At 30.9% G+C, this 23,092-nt stretch overlaps 3 protein-coding genes across 3 annotated transcripts; 2 read left to right on the top strand and 1 right to left on the bottom strand.

Annotated features, from left to right (window-relative positions):
* Positions 1–1,306: 1,306 nt before the first annotated feature.
* LOC108557243 (laminin subunit gamma-1-like) lies at positions 1,307–11,376 on the top strand. Its single transcript, XM_017913685.1, has 13 exons — positions 1,307–1,573; positions 4,493–4,745; positions 6,029–6,146; positions 6,207–6,390; positions 6,450–6,759; positions 6,821–7,662; positions 7,741–7,969; positions 8,102–8,611; positions 8,673–8,964; positions 9,017–9,519; positions 9,580–10,332; positions 10,438–10,808; positions 10,864–11,376. The coding sequence occupies exons 1-13, from the start codon at positions 1,436–1,438 to the stop codon at positions 11,203–11,205; spliced, it is 4,845 nt and encodes a 1,614-aa protein (XP_017769174.1). The 5' UTR covers positions 1,307–1,435; the 3' UTR covers positions 11,206–11,376.
* A 683-nt stretch (positions 11,377–12,059) lies between these two features.
* On the top strand, positions 12,060–16,948 carry LOC108557238 (sporulation-specific protein 15-like). The gene is made up of 5 exons (XM_017913680.1): positions 12,060–12,089; positions 12,544–13,381; positions 13,494–13,931; positions 15,511–16,356; positions 16,440–16,948. Exons 1-5 carry the CDS (start codon positions 12,060–12,062, stop codon positions 16,946–16,948), a joined length of 2,661 nt encoding a protein of 886 aa, XP_017769169.1.
* A 2,211-nt stretch (positions 16,949–19,159) lies between these two features.
* Positions 19,160–19,703, bottom strand: LOC108557242 (dynein light chain Tctex-type-like). The gene has a single exon (XM_017913684.1). The coding sequence runs from the start codon at positions 19,631–19,633 to the stop codon at positions 19,247–19,249; it is 387 nt and encodes a 128-aa protein (XP_017769173.1). The 5' UTR covers positions 19,634–19,703; the 3' UTR covers positions 19,160–19,246.
* Between the last annotated feature and the right edge of the window lie 3,389 nt (positions 19,704–23,092).

Below are 23,092 nucleotides of genomic sequence, written 5' to 3'. Positions count from 1 at the left end.
ACGAGAAATTCATTCAATATTTTAATTAGAATAAAAAGTGAACCATTTGTTCATTATATGTTGTTGGATTTAAATAAAGTACATATTACATATCAATTATATATCAAATTTAAAAAAATTGAGCTAAAAATTAATTATACTGGTTTTAGTAATATAATAACAAAGACATTCATGAATTTTGTGGGATTAAACAAATTAAAAACAAATGTTCCATCTGCGCTTTCAAAATTTTTATTATATTTCCTGAAATCTATTTAAAGTATATCTTATAAGGAAACTATAACTAATAATGTTATATAAATAATCATATAATGTTTGTGGATTTTGATTACAATGACTAAATGAAAAGAAATATGTCTTAAGTATTGAAAAAGGAGTTTCTTTATAATTTATTAGATTTATTAAAAAACTATGAAACTTTTATGAAATACTAATTACATATGGACATTTACATTTTGCAAAATTTTGTATTAAGTTAAAAGTAAGGAAACTTTAAGACAATGCTTGTATATTAAATATAAAAATGCTAACATAAATTAAGTAATTAACTTTACTTAAGTAAAACAAATATTATAATATTAAATTACCTACAATTAGCTGAGTATTATTGAATTTTAGTGAAATTTTAAGAATGTCATGATTTATTGCTTAGAATTCCTCAGAAATATAGATATTATTTTTTCTTAAATATTAATGATTATTACTTTTGCAACAGAATAATAGAAGATCAGATATAAAATTAAAATTTTTTAGAGAATTTCACCAAAGATATATCTTGCTTTGTCTTCGGCTTCCATCAGTCCGGCTTAAAAATTTCAAATCAAACTAAATTTTAATACGAAACAAATAGTATACACAATTATTTTTAGGATATTTGTGGAATCCGCACTATGCGAGGTATTACTGTACATTAATTCGAATCGACTTACATACTATTTTTTGGAACAGAATAAAAATAAAATCAGAGATGAAACTAAGACATTTAACTGAATGTACTGTACTTATGAAACAATCAGTATGCGAAATAAATATCAAACTGTTATGATAATATGTTAATGTGTTGAATGTGCTTCATAGTTTTTTTTATTCTAATCATTTGTAATAGATATTATACAACAAATGTTATTACTACGAAAAAAAAGGTCAGAGTGTCCGAAACGCATATTACGAGACGATTGCAATGTATCAACAATTGTCACGAAGGAAGAAGAAAATATCAACTGACAAAAAAAAAACTGGAACTCCCTCCTTCGAGAGCGCGGAGGGCAAAGTTATCAAGGAGGCATCGGGGCATCTGGAGAGCAGCATCGAGCAGCATTCGTCCGTGTGCCTGGATCTGGGCAGCGTGTGGACCATCACAACAGTCAAGTGCGCGTCGTTACATCACAACATCCAATTCTGAGTTCGGTTTTAGTTGCGCGTGAACTGTTTGAAGATGCTGATGTTCCGGTTGGGCATCCTTCTGGTGTCCTGTGCACTTCACAGCCGATGGATCGGAGCCCACGAAATTAGGAGCACGCCCGTCCTCGGCCAGAACGGCACCCGCTGCTACGACAGCTTCAATAGGCCTCAGGTTTGTTTTGGATAATTCAAAATAGCATTTCTCTCTCTCCGCAGTGCTATTAATACCATCCCACGCCTAAAGTGCGCCAATCTTTTTTTTTGTAAAATACCATTACCATTGTTTGCTACCGCTGCAAGCAAACTAATCTCTACAGCAGCTATACATAATTGCAATGCGATGACCCACAAACATTTCCCTTTTATAGTATATTTCAAATTACCGAAACTCTTAGTCATTGCACCAGAGCGTAAGTAACGCACAAGAAACCTACAACATGTGTCTGAATCATAACATTATTCATGTTTTCAATACTTTCAAACACATTTACATCAGTTCGATGCCCTAAGATCACTTAAAATAATACGTAAATATATATTTTTAAACTACATACAATAATTGTAATTTTAAAACAAAGCAAATAATGGATAAAACTATCAAAATTATATCAAATTAGATTTTTTTTTAAACATCAATTTTTATTTATGAAAATCAAATTGTATTATTTACTAATATTTCAGCTTTCCAATTAACTTTAATAAATAAAGTTTACCGAATTAATTACAATTAAATATATTTACACTACATAATAAAACATTTGAATTACTTGTTAATATGTTTAACATAAATATTGAAATAGCTTACGAGGAATTGCTTGAAATTCCGCATAAGTTTCTAAACAGTAAAAATTTACTTTTTTTAATTTTACGGTTATCCTTAGTTAATTAAGTTGAAAAGTCAATAAACTGAAATTAATTGTTATTTCGAATAATTAGATTTAGAAATAATAAATAAAGTGAAATATATTATATACTTAATATAGTAGAAATGATTTTTTTTACTAAAGTTTCTAAATTGTAAAAGAAATGAAGATTTATATGCAAAGAGTCAAATTCAGTACTTTTATTATGGGTTATACTAGTATTAAGTAAAGTTAATAGAGTGAAATTAATTTCGATTTCGAATAATTACATTTAAATGAAGATAATATAGAAATAGTACTTTAGAAAATACAAATACAAAACGATATTATGGAAATATATGTTTATAATGTATTGAATCAAGTTGTTTAGTCATAGTAAGAATTTAATTATTAACTTTTTCTCAAGTTATTTTGAAAAATTATTAATTACATAGTTACGTAAAACAATTAGTCCTAATATTTTCTGTTCGTCTCTCTTTCGACAAATTCTGTTAATTGTATTATTATTCAGCAAACATTTAACAACTATTAAGAAATATGTCATTTGCAAATAGTTTATTTTTAATTAAAACTCTAAATCAATTATTAAAACCCTATAAGTATTACAGTTACTTTGTGATTTACTATATCAATGTAAATTATTTGGCATAAAAATAAATATTTTGTTTCATTAATGAACTTTTTTTTATTTAAAACATTACCTAATTATTTTTTTAAATGAATAGAACTAAAGTCTAATTCACAATATAACTAACTGGCTTTGTTGCCTCTCAGTCTCAGTCGACTCTTTGCGACTATTTTTATACCAGTCTATTCCATTTTCAGCGACAGAAGCAAACCTGTCCACGCACAACAAAAAAATCTATGATTTCCTCCACAATTCCTTGCAAAATTAATATTAATTAACGGACAACGTTAAAGAATCTTTCGAACGCAATCTACGTACCTGTAAAAATAGACGGAATTGAATGTTTCTCATCAATCCACACAAGTTAGATGTTTTGTATAAGCGTTTAGATTCCAGAATTTAAAAAAAGATGTTTAAATAATAACCAGAATTTGGATCGCAGTTAACTGATAACGTAACTACACTTTCACTCAACTCAAACGTTTTATCTGTCATTGTGCAAGTCGATGTCATTTATTGATTTTGAGAATGGAAATGGTTCGAAGAGAAGTTAAATTCCTCGAGTAATTATGTACAGGTAATGTAAAACAATAATTCAGAAGTACACACGTGCAGACCATACGAGGGGTTGACGACCTCGAGTCCTTTGCTGCACTCGCCATACAATCTAAAGATTGCAGTTTATACTTATTCAATATATAGATCTGTATTTCAAATATCTTTAATAACAAATCCAAGAAATTTATTAATTTTCTCATTAATTGTTACAATTTTAGTTACAAAAATCCAAGAAGTAAATTATGTTAAGAATGTGATTGCAATAATCCAAATACAAGACAAGACACATTATTAGTGTAGGTTTAATGTACATCATTACCTCGCATAGTGCGGCTTGGATAAGTCCGGATTTTCACAATAATCTGGTTTGAAAATATCATAATAAACTAATATCAAATCCAATCAATTTAATAATTGTCTCACTAATTGTTACCATTTTTATAATAAAAATCCAAGAAGTAAATTATGTTAAGAATGTGATTGCAATCATCCAAATACATAACAAGACTAATTATTAGTGTTAGTTTAATGTACATCAATACCTTGCAGAGTGCGGATTCAATCAATCCGGAATCTTACAATAATCCGCTTTAAAAATATCAAAATAAACTAATATCAAATCCAATCAATTTAATAATTGTCTCACTAATTGTTACAATTTTAATTACAAAAATCCAAGAAGTAAATTATGTTAAGAATGTGATTTCAATAATCCATATAGAAGACAAGACTAAATGTTAATGTTGGTTTAATGTACGTCAATACCTTGCATAGTGCGGCTTGGATCAGTCCGGATTCTCACAATAGTCCGGTTTGAAAAATATCAAAATAAACTAAATTTTAATTGAAGAAAATTAAAAATTGCTATAAAACATTAATTTTCGTACATAAACGATTATTTTTTCCTTATATACAATTAAGTATCTGTTTGTGCGATTTATTTTTGTATGTATTAGTATTGTTTTGTATTAGTTCGGAATATTTGCGAATCCATTGAAGAATACAAATCTAAATATTATTATCGATTTAATTATTATTACAGAGATGCATTCCTGCCTTCGAGAATCCTGCCTTCAACAATCTTATAGAAGCTACGAACACGTGCGGCGAGAATGGACCGACTCCTTATTGCATACAAACGGGAACGTCGATGTCCTCGTGCGATGTCTGCACAAGAGGACAACATTCTGCAGAATTCCTCACCGACAGCGAGGATACACCCACCTGGTGGCAATCTGAAACCATGGAGGATGGCATCCAATATCCGAACGAAGTCAACTTGACTTTACATTTGCGTGAGTATGCAGAGTACGAATGTTTGAAACTTCCTCGGATGATTTCTCCTCTCCGAAGGATGTTTGCACATCCCCATTGTTTGCACCGCAAATACAGATTGCGCATTATCTTAACGTTAAGAAATTGCATTAAAACAATTACAGTTGACACTGTTTCCAATTGCATTCAGATTACATTTTTTATGGAAATTTTTATAAAATTTTACAAAAAAAATCAAATTTATACGACCTAAATATTTGTCTCGAATTAATTATTATATCTATACGTGTAGTAGACAACTCTTAGATTTCGTGATTCAAATTAAATTAATTTAACTTTTGATTAAATGTGTCAAAGAGTAATAATATTAAAGTATTTAAATAAATAGAAAATCAGTAAAACTTTTGTTGGTCATTAAAACTTCTTTATTTCAATCAAATTTAACAAATTATGAATGTTTATTTATTTGATATTCACAAGATTCGAAAATCCACTGAGTTTTCATACATTTATTTGGTTTTAAAGTAAATCAGTAAATTTAAATTTTTCATAAAGTAAATTTACTTACCTCAGATTTTGTATCAATAAATTTTTATTTAGAATTCTGTATTTTAATTAGATTTCACAAGCAATGCGTGTTAACATCTGTGAAACTGTAAAAAAAAGTATAACTCGTATTTTTCATTTAAAATTCTTTATTTCAGTTAGAATCTAATTAAATCTGCGTAAAAATAATATTCTCAAGGTTATAAAAATATTTTACAAATCAAATAACTATAATTCCTATTAATGTACTTACAACTTAGATGATATAAATCTAATTATTATATAAAGATAGTAATACTTCTATTCTGTAATTACAATTATATATTTTTTAGTTAGATTCGTGAATCAAAGAGAATATACATTTATAGCACTTAAGTAAGAAAGTTAAAAGTAAAGTGAATTAGTTTATATTAATTATTGTTCAGATTTCAAACGTTAAATAATCAAAGTAAATGTATTAGTTTACTTGCTGGAATTGCTAAAAATGTACATATAATATTTTAAATATATAAACATAGAGATTATATAAATCGTTTTGGAATTGCTTTTAAAGTCAACCCACGAAAGGATAATACGAACATCACGATTTAAATTGTATTCACTGGGACGTTGCATATGCAATTATTTTGAGCCATAGGAAACATAAATCATTTCTATTGAATTATGAAGATTACAGTTTAGAAGAGCGCATATTTGCGTAGGAAGCGAAGCTTTCAAAGTGTACACAGTTCCTGATATTGAACGTCCTGTGTTTCAGGGAAATCGTTCGATATAACATACGTTCGACTTTGGTTCCATTCCCCAAGGCCCGAGAGTTTCGCCATTTACAAAAGAAGTTGCGAGGATTGTCCTTGGATTCCATACCAATATTACAGGTAATTAATTTGTAAAATAAATAAACAGTTTGATATTTCGTTAATTAATTTTGTTTGCAGCGCCACTTGCCGAGATACTTATAGTTTACCTGATTCCAATAAGATTTCGCGCGGGGATGAAACCAGGGCTTTGTGCACTTCGGAATACTCGGATATTTCACCTTTGAAAGATGGAAACATTGCTTTTGCCACTTTGGAGTTTAGGCCTTCCGCTTACAACTTCGATTCCAGCCCTGAATTACAGGTATGCTTTTTTTATATGAATTTAGTTTGGAAGTTAAAATAAAGAGAAATTGATTGTAGGAATGGGTAACAGCTACTGATATTCGCATTACTTTAAACCGATTGAACACTTTCGGTGATGAGCTTTTCTCTGATACTTCTGTTCTTCGATCTTACTACTATTCAATCGTTGAAGTCTCGGTTGGAGCTCGATGCAAATGCAACGGTCACTCCTCCGAATGCATTTACTCTTCGGATCTAGATGGATCACAAAACAGGGTTTGCAAGTGCGAGCACAACACGGCAGGTCCGGATTGTGAAGTGTGTCTTCCGTTCTTCAACGACGCTCCATGGGGTAGAGCTTCTGAAAGGAACGCGAATGAATGCAAACGTAATAATTGGAAAAAAATAATTAATTTGATATTGGATGATTAATAAAATTTATTTTGTAGCTTGTAATTGCAACGGGTTTTCGCAAAGGTGTTTCTTCGATAAGGAGTTGTATCAAAGGACAGGACACGGCGGACATTGTTTGGATTGTCTTGCTAATCGAGATGGTCCGAATTGCGAACGTTGCAAGGAAAACTATTACCAAAGGGAGGATCAAAGTTGCATTGCTTGTAATTGCGATCCGGTCGGATCGAGGAGTTTGCAATGTAGTTCCGAAGGAAAATGTCAGTGTAAACCGGGTGTGACTGGAGCGAAATGCGATCGCTGCGATGCCAATCATTACCAATTCGGGCCGAACGGATGCAAATCATGCGGCTGCAGTATCGAAGGATCTTCAAATAACCAGCCGAGCTGTGATCCGTACACTGGAATTTGCTCCTGCAAGGAGAACGTCGAGGGTAAAAGGTGCAAAGAATGTAAACCGGGTTTCTTTAATCTGGATTCGGAGAATGATTTCGGGTGTACACCATGCTTCTGTTACGGACACTCCTCCGAGTGTGTTTCTGCTCCGAGTTATTCTAAATACCAATTGGTGTCTGCTTTTACCAAGAGCAACGAGCGCTGGAAGGGTGTGGACTCTAACAATCGAAGCATTGCTTTGCAGTACAACGGGTTGACTCAGTCGATTGGAGCCACGTCTCTAGGGAGTGAGGCTGTGTACTTCTTGGCTCCTGACAGATACCTTGGGGATCAAAGGGCTTCGTACAATCAACTGCTCACTTTTACACTGAGGATAGGTGAGAATCGAGCGATTCCGACGCCCACCGATATTATACTTGAAGGCGCTGGAACTTACATCACCAATCACATTTTCGCTCAAGGAAATGCAGTTCCATCACTACAAGTAATTAACATTTCTATTTCAATTACTTCTTTCATTACCATTTACATAAATATAATTGATTTAATTATGTAATTTCAGAATTACGAATACACGTTCAGGTTACACGAAAGCCATATTTACGGATGGTCACCGAGGCTATCTGCAAGAGCTTTTATGTCCATACTTACTCAGTTAACTGCAATTAAAATTAGAGGTACTTACTCTCCGGGAGGCGTAGGTTTCTTGGCTCACGTTAAATTGGAAACGGCTTCAAGGGGAGTGGCAGGAAGATCAGCACATTGGGTCGAACAGTGCAGATGTCCACAAGGTAGTTTATAATTTCTAACTCTTTACTCTTGTCTCACTCTTTGTAATGTTTAAAATGAGCAAATTCTCAGCTATTATATATTATTTAATGAATACTGAAACAAGAAAATTAATTTTTTGTGATCTTTTGCAGGCTATGTGGGACAATACTGCGAATCCTGCGCCCCTGGATACAGACATTCTCCATCGCTCGGAGGACCATTCATGCCGTGCATTCCTTGCGATTGCAACAAACACGCAGAGATTTGCGATTCGGAAACCGGAAGATGCATCTGCCAGCATCACACTGCTGGTGATAATTGCGAGCGATGCGCCAGAGGTTATTACGGAAACGCGTTGAGCGGAACCAATTCGGATTGTCTTTCGTGCGGTTGTCCAAACGGCGGAGCTTGCATTCAACTCGACGAAGACACCGTTTGCGTCGAATGTCCAGTAGGATACACCGGACACAGATGCGATTCCTGCTCCGACGGATACTTTGGAGATCCGAGCGGCAGATTCGGACAAAGAACACCTTGTCAGCAATGCGACTGCAACTTAAACATAGATCCAAATGCGATTGGAAACTGCAATACTACGACTGGAGAGTGTTTGAAATGTATTCATAATACCGAAGGCTACAAATGCGATAGATGTTTGTCAGGTGATTAGTTTATTTGTTGAGATAATTGCTTGGATTTTGTTATGTAATGTTAGGGTTTCAGGATTCTATGGAGACGCATTGTCTTTACCAAAAGGGGATTGCCAACCTTGCAGATGCATGCCTCATGGTACATTCGAAGGAAGAGATGGTAATTTGATGTGCGATCAATTCACAGGATCCTGCAATTGCAAGCCGCACGTGCACGGAAAGAATTGCGATTTGTGCGAAGACGGTTATTACAATATTGTGACTGGAGAAGGTTGCTCATCCTGTAATTGTGATTCTGTTGGTTCTTTCAATCACACTTGTAATATTTACAGTGGACAATGTTTTTGTCGTCCAGGAATTACAGGGTTTGTTTGTTACGTTTATTCCTCTTCAAATATTTCAATTTAATATTTTCAGTTTACGTTGCGATCAATGCGAGACTAACAAATATGGATTTTCGGCGGAAGGATGTAGAGATTGCGAATGCGATGGTATCGGTTCTCAAGACATGCAGTGTGATTCGCATGGGCAATGTCCGTGCCTGGAGAATGTCGAAGGCAGGAAGTGCGATCGTTGCAAAGAAAACAAATACGATCGTCAGAGAGGTTGCGTCGATTGTCCCGATTGTTACAACTTGGTGCGTGATGCTTCGCGTCGTCACTTGATGAAGATCCATCAATTGCGCAGCATTTTGGATGAGATCGAAAGGAATCCTACCGTAATCGATGATCGTAGCTTTGAAAAGAAGTTGCAGAAAATCCAAGATGAAGTTTTGGATTTAAACAATAGAGCTAAAGCTGGTTTGGGAACAGACGATAAAACGCTTGAAGAAAAATTAGACGAGATCAGTAAAAGGCAGGAGGAAATATCGGAAATCCTTGAAGAGATCAACGAAAATATTCTTCTAGCCAAACATCAAGGTACGATTTACTTAATACTGTTTTCACTTAATTCATATTAATGTTCTATTATTAATTCAGATGGATTTGCGCAAACGAACATAACGGAAACCGAAAATATACTCAAGGATGTGAGTTTATTAATTGAGAATTCGCTAGAAACTGTGTCAACACAAGGAAAACTTGCGCTAGAAAGAGCGCAAAAACGCGCGAAATTATTTGGTCAGCAATCTGAGAATATGACGAAAATCTCTTTGGAAGCTCGTAAACTTTCCGATGCTTTGGAGAACGAGGCCGCCGATATTTTATCGGTGTCCGGAGAGGCTAAAATCAAGTCCATCGAAGCTTACGATCTCGCAAAGAATTTGACGGATCAGAAAAAAAATATCACGCAAGAGATTCGCTCTTTGAACAATGACATTACCAATACTGAGGCAAAGTTAGAAAGGGTTAAGCAGTGGTCTGTGGATGCGCATAAGAAGTCGAGCGATATCAAGAATAGCGCCCTGAGTTTGCTGAACGATGCGCAAAATTTGGTGGTGCCTGAAGTGGATATTGATAAACTGAAGAAAGATTCTGATATTGTTAACGTTGATGCAAGGGCTATTTTGGATGCGACAGAAGCTCTTCTTGCTGATAACGAGAAAATGTTGGATGAAATCGACGAGCAATTGAATATATCCACAGAATTGCTTAACAGAGGAAACGACCAGGAAGAGAGTTTTAACGATCTGAAAGCTGACTTTGATCTGTATAGATCACAGGCTGAGAACGCCGTCAAACTTGGTGATAACACCTTAAACGATGCCCAGGCTATGTATGCTACTTTAAGCGGTAAGTTTATTTATTTATATTGTCTTGAGATTCTAGACCAGAGGTTTCAAAACTTTAGAGTTTGAGAGGGAATGTTAGATAATTACTCGATCGTTTATATTTCAGAGTTCGATAAACAGGTCCAGGAAAGCAAGGAAGCAGCTCAGCAATCCCTTCGGGAGATTCCTGAGATTCGCGCTCTAATCGATGAAGCGAACGACATTATAGGAGATGCCCAGAAGTTGTTGCTCGATGCCAAAGAGAACGCCGAAAGTGCGTTAGATCGGGCGAAGAACGCAAGAGATCTTGCCATTCAAGCTACGAAGGATGCCGAAAACGTCAAACTGGAAGTGGAAGTGATGAGCAACAATGCGACCGATCTGAAGACGGAAGCCGAATTAATGGCGGATAGAGTTGAGAACACTGCAAACGAATTCAGAAGATTACTGGAGCAGACCGGAAGCAACGATACTTTACTCAACTTAGCCAAAGACAAGGTACACTAACAAAATACTAAATTATTTATAAATTTACTTTAAATTTATATTTCAGGTTGGAATAGCACAAAAAGATTCGCAAGATGCAACTAAGAAGGTGCATGATATTTTGAAGGAAGTGGAGGCAATCGTCAAGGAATTGGATAATTTACCCGACTTCGATGAGGAAGAGTTGAATCGGTTGGAGCAGAATTTGAGGAATGCCGAGCAACGTGTGAAGGATGCCAATTTGGAGGAGATATTGAGAAATCTTCAGATCGAACAGAAGGAACAAAACGCACTTGTCGAAAGCTACAACGAGGAGATCAAACGTCTCTCGAAGGAAGTGGAGAATATTGAGCAAATCGCCGCCGCTCTACCGGAAGGATGCTTCCGGAAATTTGTACTGGAACCGTAATTCATTTCACAACACAACTAATCTCTCTGTGTATATAATATTGTATATAACATTTAGTGCATAGTTTTTTTTATACCAAAGCAACAATAGTCACGGCTGGAATTGAAAAGTAAGAATTATGTAATTTTTCTTCGCGCATTTAAATTAAAAAGATTTTTTTTTATGAAATAAAGATTTATGTTCCTGTTTATTATTAATTTTCTTATTAATAATATTAATATATTTTTTAATTGTATTTGATCTAACATAAATTTAAAATGACTTAAACATACTAAACAAAATATAATTTTCTTTATATATTACTTTAGTTGTCTAACAAATTTTATACAATGATTTTGTTACTCTCATAAATACAATTTTTATATTATTTGTTATATAAATATGTTATATTTCCAACTACATTTATTTTTTCTGTTAAACAATGCAGAAAATATAAAGACACAATAAAATGTCTGTCATTAGTTTCTCTTGAAAAATTTTCTAAATTTTTGGTTATATCTATGTAGATTTCTAAAGTTGCAAAGGATTTCAAAAATTACAACAATTAGATTTTTCATAAAATAATACTTTATCAAAACTATGTGATATGAGATAAAAAGGTGTACCAACTGCTATTGGTTGCCATGGAATCCGATAATCAGTTATACTGATCTGACAACAATTATCGATGTCATATTTGACGAATAAATATGTTTTATTACTTAGCATACAAAATATAATATTTATGCAAAATTATTAATGTAAATTCCTATTTAGTAATTATTTTTTAAGTAAATACAGTATTTATACTAATTAAATTTTTATATAATTTAATTTAAAATCAAATAAAAATTGCGGTATCATATGTATTTAGAATGTTACATTTACTAACAGCTGATTTCAAGGTAAGTTGATACAAAGATTATGTCGATTGTGAGGAATGAAAAGATAGCAAATGATAACATTAGATTCCTCTCCTCATATAAATGAATCCAATGATTCTAGTCGCACGATATAAAAATGAACATTTTAAAGTGTTCTCTTGTATTTTCACTCATTCTGTTTCAAATAACAGGTAAATGTTTTATTATATATCAATTTAACAAAAAAAACAATAATTAAACCAACGATATTTTAGATATTTTTGGAGATGATTGTTTTTGTGACCTAATTGGATCATCACAAAAAACTTGTGATTCACAAGGAACTTGCGTATGTAATGCAGGATTTATTGGGTATGAAAAAAAAAACAATTAAATTATTTTATAGTATTAATATTTCTAATGGGGTTTATTGATAAATTGTATAAAATTTGATTTTAGACAAAAATGTGAATTAATAGATGAAACCTGTGATCAGTGCTACAAATTGGTGAAGAATAAGTTGAAAACTTATGTTGAAAACAGAACTGAGCTCGAATCGTATTTACGAAAATACGATGAATTTGAAGTTGCTTTGCTGAAGCTACAAAATGAAACACAAGTGCTCTTATTACATTCCCAAATCAAAAAATCAACTGTAGTGAATAATGTGGATGAACTCGTGAAAAATCTAACGCGTATAGAACGTAAACTAAGCGAATCGTTGAAATATTTTGCGCAGGACAAGAGTATAGATTTGGAGGAAATGGAAAAAGAAATTAATGATATAGAAAAAACGTTGAAAACGTTTAAAATTCCCGATGAAGATGTACCAACTTTGGATGTCCATAAGAAGATTACAGAAAAATTGAATAAGGTTTCAAAAGATCAGTTTTTCATCAATAAGAACCTGAAAAATGTTGGGAAATTGCTGAAGGAAGTTGCAAATAATAACAAAAGTCTACAGGGAAAACTTGGCGAAAAACACGAACAGTACGAATTTGATTTGAAAAAGGCGAGTATCGATGAGGTCAAGAAATTGGCTAATGAATCTATGAAAAATAAAGAATTTGCTGAGTATTTGATAGAAAAAGTTAAGAAGCTTCAAACGCCTTCCGTCATTTTTTTTGATATTGATATTGAGATAGTTCAAGAAAAAATCAACAATTTTACTATCACTCCCGAATTCACTACGTTTGAAGAAGTGAAGAAGAAATCAGAGATTATCGAGAATGCTTTTGATGAATTCAGTAAAATGTATAAGATCTATAAAAATGCAGTTAAGGATATTGAATCTTCTTTTGATGAATCCGAGATTATGTACAAAAAAATTAACGGTAAATTTCTTTTAAGTACTTTGTTTTTTGATTTATTATTTTAATTAATTTATGATTTTAGAAACACATAATAAAATCAAGAAATTAGTGAAACATATTCAAATGGAAATAGATGAGCTGGATGAAGCTATTAGATTATATAAGGAAATTAAAAAGATTTTAGATGATTTTGCTAAAGATTTGGTTGCTATTTTGGAAAATAAGCAGAAGCAACATGACACTCTGTCGGAGATAATCGAGGAGCAAAATGAAGATTTGAAGAAAATCGATGATCATTTAGATGAGTTAAACACGAATTTGAAGGAAATTGAGTATAATGATGATCAGCTGAACAAGTGTCTCGAGGAAGTGGATGATATTGAACGATACATTGATGATATCGATTCAGAATTGAGTAAACAGGAAGAGTCGATTGTTGCGCTGGAAAAAGAGTTGAAAATGTTGCTAGACTTTGTTCAAATTGAGATGGAAAAGAGATCAGAGATGACAAAAATTCAGGCTCAGGTGGATAAAATTAAAATTATAGCAGATGGAATTCCTGATATGGAATGTATCGTTCATCAAACAAATCTATTTTAAAATATAACAAACTCCTATACGTTTAGATCATTTGAATGTAGTTCAAATTAAGCAATACCTCGCATAGTCCGGGTAATAGGGTTCTCTAATATGTTGGATTGTTTGAAACCGAACTAATCGAGGAACTAAATACAACCAAACAAAAACATTTTGCTTAAATAAAATTTAGTTTGTTTTGAAATTTTCAAACCAAAATGTAGTGAATCAAAGCCGGACTATGCGAGGTATTACTGTAATTGTATACACAAACATGTTATCATTCTCATTATGAAAAAGTATAACAAACTCCTATAAAGTCCTATAAGTTTAGATAATTTGAATGTAGTTCAAATTAAGCAATACCTCGCATAGTCCGGCTAATAGGGTTCTCTAATATGTCGGACTGTTTGAAACGGAACTAATCGAGGCACTAAATGCAACCAAACAAAAACATTTTGCTTAAATAAAATTTAGTTTATTTTGAAATTTTCAAACCAAAATGTAGTGAATCGAAGCCGGACTATGCAAGGTATTACTGTAATTGTATATACATGTTTTTATTCTCATTTTTAAAAAGTAACATAAATTACTTACATAGTTTAGTTCCATAAAATTGAGAAACCAATATGTATTGAAATAAAATTAAAAAACTGAAATAGGTAAACAAAAATGTATTATCTCGATATTATTCTCTATCGCTGTTTGAAATAGATTTGTTTAATAACTAACACATAATTAAATTGGCACGAACGTTTGAAACAGATAACTCAAACCAGTATAAAATTAGGAACAGTTCTAATTTATGGCATTTTCTCATGCTACCTTTGCATAGAAAAGAACGCACAAAAAAAAATTCTGACTTCAGGTGCTGAAATCTAAACGAAAATTCTACAAACTTGATTATTATATAACATTTTTTTAATTTAATTCATGTAATTCCTTTTTTTGTGGAAATACTATTATTTTTGCGTTATTCGTACAAATTGTGAAATTGGTCAAAATTGTGTTAAATTTATATTACGATATTGCGTATAATATTGATATTGTATGAGAGATATTCAAAATCTGTGAATCGAGAATATTTTGTAAAATTATAATTCATAAAGTGAGAAGTTGTTTTTTATTGTTTTAACGCAATAAACAAATATTTGTTTTTTTTCAAAAGAAATGAAAAGATAGCAAATGATGATAACATAATATGTGTTGCTCTCCACATATAAGCGAAACCAATGATTCTAGTCGCACGATATTAGAATGAATATTTTAAAGTGTTTTCTTGCATTTGCATTGATTCTGTTTCAAATAACAGGTAAATAATTTATTATATATCAATTTAACTAAAAACTTTAATTGAACTAACATTATTATAGATATTTTTGGAAAAGATTGTTTTTGTGACTTAATTGGATCATCACAAAAAACTTGCGATGCACAAGGAACTTGCGTATGTAATGCAGGATTTATTGGGTATGAAAAAAACAATTAAATTATTTTATAATATTAATATTTCTAATAGATATTATTGATAAATTGTATAAAATTTGATTTTAGACAAAAATGCGAATTAATAGATGAAACCTGCGATCAGTGCTACAAATTGGTGAAGAATAAGTTGAAAACTTATGTTGAAAACAGAACTGAGCTCGAGTCGTATTTACGAAAATACGATGAATTTGAAGTTGCTTTGCTGAAGCTGCAAAATGAAACACAAGTGCTTTTATTACAATCCCAAAACGAAAAATCAACTGCAGTGAATAATGTGGATGAACTCACGAAAAATCTAATGCGCGTAGAACGTAAACTTAGCGAATCGTTGAAATATTTTGCGCAAGAAAAGAGTATCGATTTGAAGGAAATGAAAAAAGAAATTTCTAATATCGAAAAAACGTTGAAAACGTTGAAAATTCCCGAAGAAGATGTACCAACTTTGGATGTCCATAAGAAAATTACACAAAAACTGAATATGATTTCTAAAGATCAGACTTTCATCAATAAGAATCTGAAAAATGTTGGAATTTTGCTGAAAGAAATTGTAAATAATAATAAAAGTCTACAAGAAAAACTTGGCGAAAAACGCGAAGAGTACGACTTTGATTTGAAAAAGGCGAGTATCGATGAGGTCAAGAAATTGGCTAATGAATCTATGAAAAATAAAAAGTTTGCTGAGTATTTGTTAGAAAAAGTTAAAAAGCTTCAAGTTCTTGAACTTAATTCTCATATAGATAGCGTTAAAGAAAAAAATACAAATTTCATTATTAGTCCAGAATTGATTACGTTGGATGAAGTGAAAAAAAAATCCGAGATTATACAGAATGCTTTTAATGAATTCAATGAAGTGTATATGAATTATAAAGATGAAGTTGACGATATTCAAACTTCTTTCGATGAATCCGAGATTTTCTTCAAAAAAATTGACGGTAAATATGTTTCTTTAATATTTATTATATATTTAGGGTTTACTTTATATATTTTATCAATTTTAATTACGTTACGATTTTAGAAAAACATGATAAAATCAATAAATTAGTGAAACATATTAAAATGGAAATAGACGAGTTGGATGAAGCTATTGAATTATATGAGGAAATTCTAACGATTTTAGATGATTTCAATGAAGATTTAGTTGCAATTTTGGAAAATAAGCAGAAACAACACGACATTCTAACGGAGATAATTGAGGAGCAAAATGAAGAATTGATGAAAATCGAAGATCATTTGGATGAGTTGAACACGAATTTGAAGGAAATTGAGTATAACGATGATCAGGTGAACAAGTGTCTCGAGGAAGTGGATGATATTGAACGATACATTGATGATATTGATTCGGAATTGAGTAAACAGGAAGAGTCGATTGTTGCGCTGGAAAAAGAGTTGAAAATGTTGCTGGACACTGTTCAAATTGAGATGGAAAAGAAGTCTGAGTTGGAGAATCTTCAGGTTCAGGTGGATAAAATTAAAATTATAGCCGATGGATTGCCAGAAATAGAATGTGGCGTTCAACGAACATAATTTCTATTTTAGCAAACAAATATTACTCCAATAATTATGTTCTAAAATATTTTAAACTTTCTTAAGATTATTTCTTAACAAAATCCTAGAAATCCGATAATACTAATAAGTTTGCCTCATATAGTCCGAATAATCGCTTCTGCGCACTGTTGGAAACATGACTAAACGAAGAACTAAATGTATATCAACAAAATAATTTTGTGCAGTAAATTTCTATTTTTTAATGAAAAAAAAACAAACAAAATGATTAAAGTTTAGTTTATTTTGAAATTTTCAAATCTATCTATAGTAAATCCGGACTGAACGAAGCCGCACTATGAGAGGTATTGCAGTATCATTCAAATAAAAACATACATAAAAGTGAACTGGAATAGGTAAACAACTATTTATTATCTCGATATTATCTATCGAATTGAGATTATCGCTGTTTGAAATAGCAGTAATAGTTTTGTTTAATTACTAACACATAATTAAATTGGCACGACTGTTTGAAGCAGATAATACAAACCAGTATAGAATTAGGTACGGTTCTAATTTATGGCGTTTTATCATGCAAAGGTAATAGGAAAAACGCACGAAGAAAAAGTTTCTGGCTACAGACGAGTTGATTAATAGCCGTGATAATCTTTTGACGATGGTTCTGAATTCTAAACGAGAATTTTACTGTTTTTATCTATGCATTTTTCATTTAAATGTAATAATAATCATTTTAGATTTTCTAGAATCTCAAGTTGTCACGTTACTGTACACATTGGTGGAAATTGAGAAAAAGGTATGTTAAGGTATCGAATTCGAATAAAGGGTTGCATATGATAGTAATATTATATGAGAAATATACGAGATACATGAATAAGTTAAAATTTTGTTGTTTCTCATAGTTAAAAATGTAATAAACAAATATTTGTTGTTTCTTTTTTTTCAAATTTTAAATACAGACATTTATGGACATTTAAAAATTCATATTAAATAAATTATACCATAAATATAATAATTGAGAAAATAAATCTTAGGAAATGCACTTAAGAAATTTGAAAGTTTTAAACAATTGACTCAATAATTAGCAATTATCATTAACATTTATTTTGTTATTTTAACGATTAAAGCAAAATAACAATACAACAAAAAACTTTATGTTACCTTATAAGTTAAAAACGTTTATACACTTTATATCATATTTCATACATATTAGAAAACATTATCTTGAGTATATTTATATTTATACTCATATCTATAATTGTTGTAAAAAATAACAAGAAAATATTATAAAAATAAGTTTTATGACTGAATATACCTACGAATTAATTTATAAACAAGGGAAACATAAAATCAATGAAATAACAAGTCAACCAATCACTGAATCAAGAAAATCAACAAATCAAATTAACGCATTAGTCAGATAAAAGATTAGCAAGTCAACGAAATTGTCAGTGAATGAGGAAAATAATTTGTGAATGAAAAATGAATATTTTTTTGTTTCTGCAAGTATATTTTAATTGGAAATATTGGTGTGAAATATATAAAATTCTACCGGGAAGAAAATTATTTGTTGATTCGATGAAACATTAATGTGGAAAAAGAATATAATTTCTCTAATTCTAATAATTTCTGAAATTGATAAGAAGATCGAAGATTACTGAGTTGAGTTGAATACGAATTTGAAGGAAATTGAGTATATCGATGACCAGTTGTGTCCAACCACTAAATTTGGGTACCACTAAGGATAATGAGCTATAAGATTCAATATGCAGAATAGACAGATTCCACGGAAGGCAGTGACCGATTGTAACGTTCCTTCATATTTTCAACTGAAAACCAATCTGCAGAATAGACAGATCCAATCTTCTCAAAACCGTGCCTTACTCTTCAAACTCCCACCCTGTATTTATAAAAATTAACTTCGTAAGTAGAATAAGTATTTAGAAGTAGTCTCAGTAAAACCTTTAAATATGATCATAGTCTTATAAGAATCTTAATATGATGAGCATAGTCTCAGATGAATCATAAATCGACAATTAAAGTTATGTAAAACCAAACGAATTTCATTAAATTTCCAACAACTAAGAGTTCTCAATGACAACACCAGACAATATTCCACTGTGTCCAGAATTCCATACATAACAGATCAATTGAATTGAAAGCTGAAATTGATAAGAAGATAAATAAATTGAGAAAAATATATAGTATATTTATTTAAATATTTGATGATGGTACATTGTAGACTGAAAAATAAAATCTTACGAACGATGTAGTGTGTTTATAAGTTCGAGTTGTATTTTGAATGAATGAATGAAATGCACTCTAGATGGCCAAACCGAAGACGGAAACGATGCAATACATTGTCTTGTTCTCCCATCGCACCGTGCAGGTGCCATCGGTGGCGCTATCCCAATAGCAGGAGCTTGCAGTGTGCAATCCTGCGCCACTCTTCTGCATGATCGAACAGGTAACCACATACTTGAAGGCCTTCTTCAGCTTGCTGAGCGCGCTCAGACACTGCTCCGACACTGCGGCGCTCCACTGATTCACTCTGTCCTGCTGGTAGGTGTTTCCGCCGATTGTGGCCTCGATGGTATCATTGATAATTTTACTGACGTCCTCAACCACGAACTGATTCTCGTCGTCATCCATTTTCTCAAAATTTTGACATGGATGCTCATCTGACAGGTAATTTCGGAATGTAAACATACTTGATGTGTTTGGATTATTTTTAGCGGTTCCACGGTAACGGCTGAAGTTCGAGGGTCGAGATACGTGCACGAACTGTGGTGGTGCTTCCAATGTTTTCGCATATATACACATACACACACTATATAATACTGCTACTACACCTAACTATATCTATCCACACTACCCTAGATCCGATCAAAGTGGTCTACGCGCGCACCAGACACGCGATTGCCGCAATTTTTCTTTATTTCTGCCCCGCATTGTTCAGTACTTTTGTTGAGAAGATAAAAAGCCAACGTTGATTGATAGCTTTCCAATAAATACATAAAAAAAATAGATATAAGAAGAAAGAACATAAGAAAATAGTCCACATGAGAATATTTTACGAAAGAACAATGACTTCACGTGCCAGCGTGTACTCGGCCCATTACATAAAAATTGTTAAACGCGGAGCCATGAAAAGAAGTATAAAGAAGAATATTTATGATGATTATATTTATAATACTTATTTTTCTTACATGGTGTATCTATGTGTAGTCTGCTATAAACATGCGTATAAGCTTAATACTCTCAGCTATAAACTCACATGCAAATTTATATACTAAAACCAGATAAAATCTATACAAAAAATAACTGTCATAAATATGTCAATTCAAATTTATATCCAATTACATTTTTTTTGTAAATTTTGGACAAAATCTGGACAAAGAAAATGGACAATGTCTTTCAGAAATTTATTAGTTTTTGAGTAATTAAGAACAAAGTGAAGACACTTTCTTGAAGTATTTTTTTTTTCAATTTATTTAAACTCGTTACGATAATATCTAATAAAATGACTGAATTAAATTTTATTATTAATGGAAGCAAAAGCAATCATACAAAATTTATAAATTTAATGAACTATGTTTAGGCGTGACGCACTAACATAATCAGTTATCTATGAGGAAAAGTCCATGAAATAATAGTAAATAATAACCAATTGTATTTCACATCAATTTATAAACAGATATGAAATAGATATTTTTTACCAAAATTTTTAATTTTTCAATACATAACAAAAAACAAGGATAATTTAGTAGTAGACAGCATTAATTCAGCTTCAAATAAGATAAAAGAAATTGTTTTTTTTTTTAATTTTTATTCATATATTAAATTTATAGGGAAAATTTGAGTGATTATTATTAAAATTTGAAAAAAACTTTCATAACTTGAATTATAAAGTAAACTTCTTAATTAACTTCATATCCTTTCAACTATAGATATTTATACATAAGAAACTAACACAATTTTTTTTTTTGGAAAAACTTATTTATTTATTTACAATTTTATTTGATCTAAAGGGTTTTAAGAATATCATTTATAAAATATTGCACATTTGCATATTAATAGTCGATTCTGCACGAACGATTGCATAAAAAATAAATTTTTAAAAACAAAGCAATGAAAATAAAACGAGCAGAAAATTTATGGTGATTAAATTTATAATACTTATTTATCATCCATGCAGTGTGTAGTCAGTCAGGCTATAAACTTGGGTACATGCTTAATACTTTCAGCAATAAATTCACCTGCGAAACTGTGCTTTTTAACATATTTTTTTTATATTCCGCTTAAGATTTTTTTTGCAGTCGTTAATGCTTAATATGGACTTTATTACTTAATTAAAGTCACAACTTCAGTGGACACTTATTTATTATTACCTTATTTAAAGGATAATCACACAAATTATTTTGTATCTAAATTAAATCATAATTTTCTTATCGATATAAATATTTTTATTAACGTTTGATATCTTTGTAATCAATTTATATAGAGATTAGTATAAAATTGCAGTAAGTTTTGTTTCATCTTTTGACATAAATTATTATTTTTTGTAATGGCTACCAAATTGACAAATTGATTGTAGTTTCGAAGTCACAAAGGTAGTTTGTGTAGGAAACATTGAAACGCCACCTGTCCTATGTTTTCGAACTATTTTTAAATCTTACAAAATTTACCTGAAAAAAGATACATTTCCAAATATGGGCAAAAAAGAACAGAATCTTAAATAATCTTGTAACAAAAGTTATTCAGTAATTTTCAATGTTGGCAATAATTTCGTCATTATTATTTAAATTTTAAAAACGACATCTATCCTATGTTTTCGAACTATTTTACAAAATGTTAATAAAAAATCACATTACCAAATTTGTGCAAAAAAGAACAGAATCTTGAAAAACGTAATTATTATAACAAAAGTAATTCTTTAATATTCAAAGTTGGCAATAACTTCGTCATTATTATTTAATTTTCAAAAACATTGCATTACTTAATTTAAATAAAAAAAAATACATTAGTAAATATCTACAAAAAAAACAGAATCTTCAATAATCTTAATTATTATAACAAAAAAAAAATATAATTAGATTGACACAGATAAAACGAATGAAAAATATTTCGAATGTGTGAATGTTATGGTCGCGCACGAAACTGAAATGCGGCTACGAGCAAGGACATTAATATTTAACTTGTCTTAACGGGATTCGATGTATGAGTGTGAAGAAAATGGAACAGTTATAAAATCTCGTCCCGGCGCTTTCCTAAAATAACTCAACTTGTCAATGAATAAATTCCATGGCCGTCGTCAAACATCATCTTCCTCGACTGATATTGCAAAATTACAATTCATATATGATATACTTCATATAAAATAGCTATATTTGTGACAGTTATATTATCGAAATTTACTGTAAATTAATGAATAATTTTAAATTTACAATATTTAATTTTAGAAACTAAAATTACTGTAAATAAATTGAGAATTTGAAATACTGAAAAATTCATATTTTACCGTAATTTGAAATTCCGAAAATATCTAAATTTGAAATTTTTTACAAGAAACCGAAATTTGAAATTTAGGGTATTTAAATTGAGAAACTGAAATACCAAAATTTGTCAAAATGTAAAGACTTTAAATATTTGGATTGCTATTGATTACGGTGAAAAAATTGAACTATTGTAATATGATTTGTTTAATAAATTTCACTATTTGCATATAATGAACAAATAACATAGTTTATTCTGTATATTTTCCTTTAAATTGTGTATTCAAGTATTCTTTCAGTTACTTTTAATAATATTCTAAAAAATCGTTAAAATTGAACGACATTCTACATTTACTGTAAATAATTTGAGTAACTGAAATTCCGAAAAAAATCCAAATTTTCTGTAAATAGTTTGAGAAACTGAAAAACCGAAAAAAATCTAATTTTAAAACTTACAAGAAGTATTCTTTCAGTTACTTTTAATAATATTCTAAAAAATCGTTAAAATTGAAAGACATTTCTAATTTAAGTAAATTAGAAATGTCTTTCAACTTATTTCAAATTTGCTATTAAGAAACACACAAAGAAAGTTGAAATTACTTCGCTTTTACCCGATTAGTTTTCACTCACTGATGGATGGAAGAACGAAAGTATTGTATAGTTGGATTACAAA

The sequence above is a fragment of the Nicrophorus vespilloides genome, unplaced genomic scaffold (genome assembly GCF_001412225.1).
Source record: "Nicrophorus vespilloides isolate i.1.1-1 unplaced genomic scaffold, Nicve_v1.0, whole genome shotgun sequence".
In the NCBI taxonomy this organism is placed as follows: domain Eukaryota; kingdom Metazoa; phylum Arthropoda; class Insecta; order Coleoptera; family Silphidae; genus Nicrophorus; species Nicrophorus vespilloides.
The sequence above is the reverse complement of the archived record's forward strand: the minus strand, read 5'-3'. Positions and strand labels throughout refer to the sequence as shown.

What these genes read in the sequence shown, in the direction of transcription:
- LOC108557243 (XM_017913685.1), top strand. Translation starts at nt 1,436, where the DNA reads ATGCTGATGTTCCGGTTGGGCATCCTTCTGGTGTCCTGTGCACTTCAC. An exon ending in CAACTTGACTTTACATTTGC is followed by an intron (nt 4,746 to 6,028) that starts GTGAGTATGCAG and finishes CCTGTGTTTCAG; the next exon opens with GGAAATCGTTCGATATAACA. An exon ending in ATGCGATAGATGTTTGTCAG is followed by an intron (nt 8,612 to 8,672) that starts GTGATTAGTTTA and finishes TTAGGGTTTCAG; the next exon opens with GATTCTATGGAGACGCATTG.
- LOC108557238 (XM_017913680.1), top strand. Translation starts at nt 12,060, where the DNA reads ATGTTACATTTACTAACAGCTGATTTCAAG. An exon ending in TATGTACAAAAAAATTAACG is followed by an intron (nt 13,382 to 13,493) that starts GTAAATTTCTTT and finishes AAATGGAAATAG; the next exon opens with ATGAGCTGGATGAAGCTATT. An exon ending in TGGAATTCCTGATATGGAAT is followed by an intron (nt 13,932 to 15,510) that starts GTATCGTTCATC and finishes GCGAATTAATAG; the next exon opens with ATGAAACCTGCGATCAGTGC.
- LOC108557242 (XM_017913684.1), bottom strand. Translation starts at nt 19,633, where the DNA reads ATGTTTACATTCCGAAATTACCTGTCAGATGAGCATCCATGTCAAAAT.